Genomic DNA, 7,945 nt, shown 5'->3' on the forward strand with positions numbered 1-7,945 from the left:
TAGTAAATAATCCAAGAATGACGTGGTTACGCGGTGTTCAATTTTTATTTTAAATAAATTGTCTGTTCGTTCTAGAAGAGTTCTTTTTCAAATTTGAAATTATATTATTTTGTATTTAAAGTTTCCTTACCAACACTCAAGATGTTTGACGGATTCCTGGATGATTTGAAACGCATGAATAAACGACAAGTAATGGAAAACAATTATGTTAAATTATTTTCACATTAGAGCACAGCCTTTTCGATTTTTTAACATATTTTGGTATATTATTTGTTTTAAATATCTCTTTGTGATTTTAGTTCCTCTATCAAGTATTAAGTTTTGGAATGATTGTTTCATCTGCATTAATGATATGGAAAGGTTTGATGGTTTTTACTGGTAGTGAGAGTCCAATTGTTGTTGTTTTAAGGTAAAATAGACATACTTTTATCAACATAAAATATTTTGATTGTATATTATGTTAAAAAATTGTTCTTTTATTAAAGATTTTTAATATCATTACTTATTCCTTATTCTTTGTTTTTAGTTGCATGAATTTAAAAATCTCTTATTTAAACATGATAAATATTTTACAGTGGTAGTATGGAACCAGCCTTTCATCGAGGTGATCTATTATTCCTAACAAACTATGAAGAAGAACCAGTCAGAGTTGGTGAAATAGTTGTATTTAAAATTGAAGGACGTGATATTCCTATTGTGCACAGGGTTTTAAAACTGCACGAGAAGTTGGTTTGAATTAAAAATTATAATTTAAAAAAATATGGCTGTATCACTTTTTATTTTTTCTAGAAATAATGGCACTATTAAATTTTTGACCAAAGGCGACAACAATAGTGTAGATGATAGAGGATTGTATGCTCCTGGTCAACAGTGGCTTGAAAAATCTGATATGGTTGGCAGAGCTAGAGGATTTTTACCATATGTTGGAATGGTCACAATTTTAATGAACGAGTATCCTAAAGTCAAAGTATGTATTAGATTTTATTTCATTAAAATTAATTACAAATTTGGTGATTTTTAATCAATTCTATAAAACAATACTTGAATTTATAATTTTCCATATGATTGTATTATTAAAAAAAAAAAGAACTAGGAATGTTCTTTACCGTATAATAGATTTTGAGTATACCTCATAAATCACTGCAATTGATTTGTTAAATTTAAAAACCCATTCTGAGCAGGATATTTTATATGTTATTTATACTATCATAAGTGACCGATTAATTATTTTACTGTTAATAATGTGGCACGTTAAATTAATTTTTGTCAAAAAATGTGCTTATATTATTATTTAACTTATAAGTCATTACTGAGTAGTTGGGTAAGTAGGATGTAAGTGCCTACTGAATATTGGTATAAATAGGTGCGTTGTGTAAATAGCTTAAAATTAGATAAAATATTTTGAATATTAAATTGCATGTAGAAAATAGTAATATACTTTATGGCATTGATTATAAATACTTATAGATTGCTCACTGCGGCACAAAATAAGTTGCATTGAATTTACTAGCGAGCCTGGTGTTGTTATCCAGAACTAATTAGGCGACCAGGTTATAAGATACGCTCTTATAACCTGGCTACTTTGCGATCTATATTATTAATAATTCATGATTATAGTTAAACATTTAAAATGTAGGGACTTTCAATTATTTTTAAACAACTTAAAATGTTGAAGGAAAAGTTATTTCTTTTTCATTTAAGTATAACTTAATAAAACTTCTTATAAAGAACATTGTATTCAATTTCAAGCTCCATCTAATATTAACTAAACTGAACATTTTATGAGTTCTTAAGTGCTTAACATTTTTTTCTAAATGTTATCATGTTTAGGAAATGTTATTATAAATATTTTGTGAATATTACAATAAAAATTATGTTGTAACGTGTGTAAATATACCAATTTATACCATTGTTTTATAATTATTTTAAAAATCCTACATATTGAATTTTGCTGTTGGTAAAATCAAATTACTAGTTATTAGTATAGATTTATTGATAATATGTAAGTATTTGTTACTAAATTGATCACTATAAATTCGTCTGATTAAAAATAGTTAAAATATATGCATATTATAAAGAATTAATAAATGCACATTATTGTTTTTGTATCATTTAATATTATGTAATTTGTATGTCATTAATTTAATTTTTTTTCAGTTTGCTGTTTTAGCATGTCTTGGACTTTATGTACTTGTTCATCGTGAATAAACCCTAAATCAATTTTTTGCTGAGCAAAAAGAAAATTTGGAATTCTTTAACTTGTTGATTAAAATTCATGTGATGTGTGTTGATTGAGAGCTGTTTTTTTTTTTTAAAAATAATTTGTGTTATTCAATTATTAAAAGCAGATTATGACAATTTTTTTTCAATTAAGCCAAACTTAAAAAATCTATATATGAAGGTTCAAATATATTATTTAAATTTCACATAAATCTCAAATATTAAAATTAAAATAATTGATTGTTGTACATAATTATTATTATAAATTGCAATTTATTATTAGGGAACATTAAATATTTTCAATTATAAACTACTATGTTAATTTGTATAATTTTACTATATTATTAATGTTAAATTATAATTATTATAAACATTTTAAAAATAGTTCTCTAGTCGTTCAAAATAGATTAGTGAAAACTAATAGAAAATACTACATGTATAATAAGTAATATAAATATTTAATTTATTAAACTTTTAATTTCCTTTCACTGTACATTATTTTTTTTTTTTTTTAATGATAGGCATTTGGTTTGTTCGACTTTAAAAAATAAATGTTATCAAAAACTTATCAGGTTGTTATTTTTAATATTGTCATCTATACATTTTTTAAAAATTTTCTCATGCCTTATGTTTTTAATCAATAAATCACTGATGATTGATAATTTATTTTTATTATTGAAATTGTTTTATTTATTTTTGATTATTTTTGTATTATTAGTTGAAAAATCTTTTTTCTTAAATACTTCTAAATAATAAGTAGACCAAATGATTATGCTGTATTAACTATAAGCTCATTATTAAACACTGTTAGGCTTAGATGATATGTTAGTTAGCTGGAGTTTTCCTATAGAGTAGAACTGCGTTTCTTAAACTTGTTGATCTGTGGAACGCTTTTTATGTCCACTTATTGTGGAACTTCTACTTTTTTGTATACTGTGTAAGCAGTATAAGTACACTATAAAAATATAGACTATTCCATATACATTATTATTTAATATACAAACATATTTTTTTCTATTATCCAAAATTATAGGAAAAAATTTCTCCACTAGCCGTTACTAATCTTAGAATAGAAGATAGATTAGATTTATAAAGTTATTTTCTTGAGAATTTTGAAAAAAAATCACTTAAGTTTTGCTGAACACCAGTGTTCCGTGGAACAGTTTAAGAAACGCTGGAGTAGAAACAAGGTTAGTGATCATTCTCTATCTAAAATTGTAAAGATGGACAAAGATATTTTTTAATGACTCATTTGAGTAGAAATTAATCATTGGAAGCATCCAAATCTTTCATCTCTGCTTTTCATACTAATTTCCCCATTACACTGTCGCATTTTGAAAGATAATTACCATTGCTAGATTATTAAACAAACAAGATCACTTAATACAAATTATACATTTTCCAAATTTAATACACAATTTAAAGTTTTCCTTTACCCACATTTAGTATTTACTATTTTCCTATGGATTTAAAATGTTGAAGCAACAGTTACATCAACCATGAATAATATATAAAACAAAATTTAAAATATTATTTAATTTTTTTAGATTAATTAGAATTGAATGTGCCTGATTGTGAATTAACATGAAATATTTTTATTTTTTCTATTAAATAGAATTTGGTTGTCGTAGAAAAGTATTTGTTTAATTTAATTTATTTCATTTTTGAATGTGAAATTTAATTTAAATGTGATATATTTTCTAAAATAAAAATGTTATGTAATCAAGATATTGAATGGGAGTATATACCCGTAGAAACAGCTGATGAAATTATGTTGTGCGGAGATGTGGTTGAGAGTAAACGTCTAAAAAATTGGAATAAATGGCTTAAAATAAGAAAACAACAGCATAAACACCTTGGTCTAATGGTGAATATTTGACTGTACTATAAATGAATTTTAAAAACACATTTTACAGGTATGTCGTAGTTCTACATCATTGTTAATGAATGAATCTGATAAATTCAGATCAAAACTTGAATGTAAATGGCTGGTTGATGTAGCACTCAAGTTAAAAGCCAATAATGAATATCGTACAGATTTTCCTTATTCGGTCGATAAAGAAATAAAAAAATTTACTAGTGTATACACACCAGATGTAATACTTGCTGAAAAAGGACTATTGGGCATTAGGAAAGATGCTCGATTCGATTTGCAAACACCCAATAAAGTGTTGATTTATAATGAATTAAATACTTTAAAAACTTTAATACCTTTTAAAAATCCTGAAAAATTGGCTATTGTTGGAGAAAATATTCTTAAAAAAGCTATGAAACACAAACTTGATTATAAAGGTACTATTCCATCAGTTTATGTTGAGGCTGCTCATAAGAAAAATAATTATTGTAATATTGCACTAATTGTCGTTAGAGTAAATGATTATATTATAAAATCAATTGATGACAGCACTAAATGCATGACGATGAAGTTAAAAACAAAATCAAAACCTATTAATATGGTAAAAATAAATGAAGTTTCTTGGGATGAGATAATAATAGAAAACTGTGGTCAAATAAGTATTTACTACAAATGGATAAAAGAAGAATATATAACTACAAAATATGATTGTATTTTAAAAGAAAAACCAAAAGAATGTTTTTTTTTTGACACCAGGACCAATATTTTGGGTCCCGGTCAAATCAAACGTTTAAAAGTTTTATTCAAACCTACACAAACTGGACCTCACAGAGAAATATGGTTTTTACAATTAAATATCATGGGAAGATTAGATCATATAGCTAGAATCAGTGTACCTCTACAAGGCTGTGCTATTCACAATGTAGACAACATATCATCTATTATTAAAGTAAGAACCGAAGAATGGTGCCTTCAGCCATTTTTCATGTTTTTTTTTTAAGTTATAATTGTTTATTATCTTGATTATTTCAAAAAAATTAGTCAAACATCTACACGTGCAGTTTAACTAGGTACTATAATTGATCGTTATAAATACGTTTATGGTACCAACTTATGTATTGCTCAGAGGGAAAGATCGGTTTGTTTAAAATATTTTGTTTAATTAGGTATTAAAAATTGTTTGTAAACGACATTGCAAGTATAATTTTGTATATCAATGATGAACTGAACTATCGGCGAACCATTCTGTAAAAGTCCCACGTAGGTTGACCACGAGAGAAAACTCCACTACAAAGATCTACGCCACTTGACTAGGTACCTACCTACTTTTTACTCAGTAGTGTTGTGCCGTTGCAAAGCCACTGTGTTCTAAGATTCCCTAGTAGCATTACGGGGGGTGCCAATTTTTAATGTTAGTTAATGTGAAGGCAGTCCTAAAGGGCTGAGTGAATTCAGAAATTCAATCGGATAGTGAATTACTTCATCCTTAATCTATATTTATGTATGTCTGTATCTGTGGACATATAATTTTATATTTAGTGGTAATTTTTTGTGAAACAGTCTTGTTAAACTGACTTCCTACGCGATTTGATTTTTATAGTTACAATAGCACGTTCAAAAAGATGGAAGGAATAGTCTTTTTCTTTTAGATCTCAATATTTTGATAAACATATAATAAACAATTATTTTATCGAAAATTCTGACTCAAGTTTCTAAAAAATTTATGATATTAACATATCAATTTTCAGAAGTAGATCTGCCACAGAATTTAAGCAGAGTAAATGTAAATTGTGGTTCAATGCGGTTGCCTCAATCATATTTTACTTGTATATTAATAGTCAGTCTTTTTTGACATGTTACTAAAATAATTTTTTTGATGTACACTTTTTAAATAGGTGCCTGCAAATGTACCTTCAGGCAGTGCAGTGCAAATTTCCATTGGCGCCCCAGGGCAATATTATTTGGCACCCCTATTAAACATATATATTTAAACAATTTTACAACTTTTGCCGCCCTAGAGAACTTGTTTACATATTTTTGCTCAGTTTTTCCTCATGTCCACTGGTCCACTAGCAACATTTGCCTGAAATCATCATATGAAATTAGTATATGTAGCCATGTAGGTAATATTTATTCCTCCTCTCATCGTTTTTTTGGATGTTCCTAAAATTTTAAGGATTCTGTTAACGACATAGTTAGGGCCTATTGGAATTGAGACATAACACATTTTTTTCAAAAATAATTAGGGGTACCTATAAAAATTAATTATTAAAACTTTCACAGTTGCAAAATGCTATATTATCTGAAAGAGTTAAGGAATTATATCATACCAAATCAACCGACAACGATCTTAAAAATGTATTTTTGGAAAACAATTCTTCTTTTAGTGAAAAATATCATTACCACGACAAAAAGATGAAATATCTTTACCACGTATTACAAACAGAAAACCCTAAGAGTATTGAAGAACTTCTATGCCAGTGTATGCGACTAAAACAATCACTCAAAGAAAAATGCTTGGATTTAGTTAGTCAAACGGCTGTCACATTGTTAAAAAAGGAAATTTTTTTTGAACATAGTTATATGACTCAACACGAATTAAACGCACATAAAACTATGTATATGACAATGGATTGTATTGATTTGATAATGAGTACTTATGAACCTGATCATTATGAAGTCTGTCAAGAACTGTACAAAAATGTTAGTGGAAATAAAGATAAACCAAAATCGGTGAAATATTCAGGTCGATAATTTTATAACATTTAAAATATTCTAATTTCAGTGTACCTACATATAATATGACCTTTTTTGTGATGATATGAGTTAGTTAATATTGTGTGTTTTATTTTTCTGTTTTTACTTATTTTAAAAAAGGCACTTACCTGCCTAAAAAATTGAATCTAATATTATATGTACCTATTCAAGTATATTGAAATTTGAGTATATCTTATATTGTATACTAGTATACTTATGCATGCATAATACTATTATGTAGATGAAGCCAACAGTTATATAGCCCGGACCATAAGCGCAACCATGAAAGAGGGGGGCTTAGCCTTCAGAAGGTAAATTAATCTTCAAACTCATATTATATTATATCAATTGAAAATGAATAAATATTAAATGATAATGAATCATTATTAACGTACCTATTGCTCAGTAAAATGTTGTAGATGCCTATGTGTATGCACACATTCATAACACTCACACATATTTAAAACATTTTATAATTGTTACTTGTTTCATTAGGTATTTTGTAAAGTATATCTATTTACATAATGTTTTCAAGTTTTATATTTTGTCATCGCAGATAACTCTAATGTCAGTCCATATTTAGTATTAGCTAATAGTAAGTATAGGTAGATAACATAATATACCTACTATGTACCTGTAAAGTATAAACCTTTTTAAAAACAATGATAACACATCAACTTTAAGTTTGTTAAAGAAGACTTGAAACAAGTCGTGTATATAGGTACACTTTCATAGTAATAAATAATAATAAAGTAAACATTTAAATAGAGTACCTAATAATTATAATTTTGTATAGGTTATAAAAATAGACAGTGAATAGGGGTGGGAGCAAAGCTCCGTCGGGTTACTTTGCAGACAAATGTATGGAGGGAGGGTAAAGCCCCTCCGCACAAAAAAAAATTGGACTAGTGGCGCCCCTATATTGTGTTCACAAGATAAATCACCAATTTGTCTTTATTAGGTAGGTATGCAGGTACCTACTAGATAGGATAATCTCCGGCTTCACGGAAGTATTGCAGAATAAGTATCCGCGGAGCCATTAGTTAAAAAATTATTTTAAACATAAATATAATATAAATAAAATATTCAGTATTTTTTTAATGTAATGATAGA

The 7,945-nt window shown here is 26.9% G+C and overlaps 2 protein-coding genes across 2 annotated transcripts; both read left to right on the top strand.

The window, feature by feature from the left end:
• The first annotated feature begins 2 nt into the window (after positions 1 to 2).
• On the top strand, positions 3 to 2,232 carry LOC111028359 (signal peptidase complex catalytic subunit SEC11A). Its single transcript, XM_022306980.1, has 5 exons — positions 3 to 189; positions 300 to 409; positions 576 to 725; positions 790 to 967; positions 2,158 to 2,232. The coding sequence occupies exons 1-5, from the start codon at positions 142 to 144 to the stop codon at positions 2,206 to 2,208; spliced, it is 537 nt and encodes a 178-aa protein (XP_022162672.1). The 5' UTR covers positions 3 to 141; the 3' UTR covers positions 2,209 to 2,232.
• Positions 2,233 to 3,742: 1,510 nt separating this feature from the next.
• On the top strand, positions 3,743 to 6,829 carry LOC111028366. Its single transcript, XM_022306987.1, has 3 exons — positions 3,743 to 4,087; positions 4,137 to 5,024; positions 6,359 to 6,829. The coding sequence occupies exons 1-3, from the start codon at positions 3,932 to 3,934 to the stop codon at positions 6,827 to 6,829; spliced, it is 1,515 nt and encodes a 504-aa protein (XP_022162679.1). The 5' UTR covers positions 3,743 to 3,931.
• Positions 6,830 to 7,945: the final 1,116 nt, after the last annotated feature.

The sequence above is a fragment of the Myzus persicae genome, unplaced genomic scaffold (assembly GCF_001856785.1).
Source record: "Myzus persicae strain clone G006 unplaced genomic scaffold, MPER_G0061.0, whole genome shotgun sequence".
In the NCBI taxonomy this organism is placed as follows: Eukaryota; Metazoa; Arthropoda; class Insecta; order Hemiptera; family Aphididae; genus Myzus; species Myzus persicae.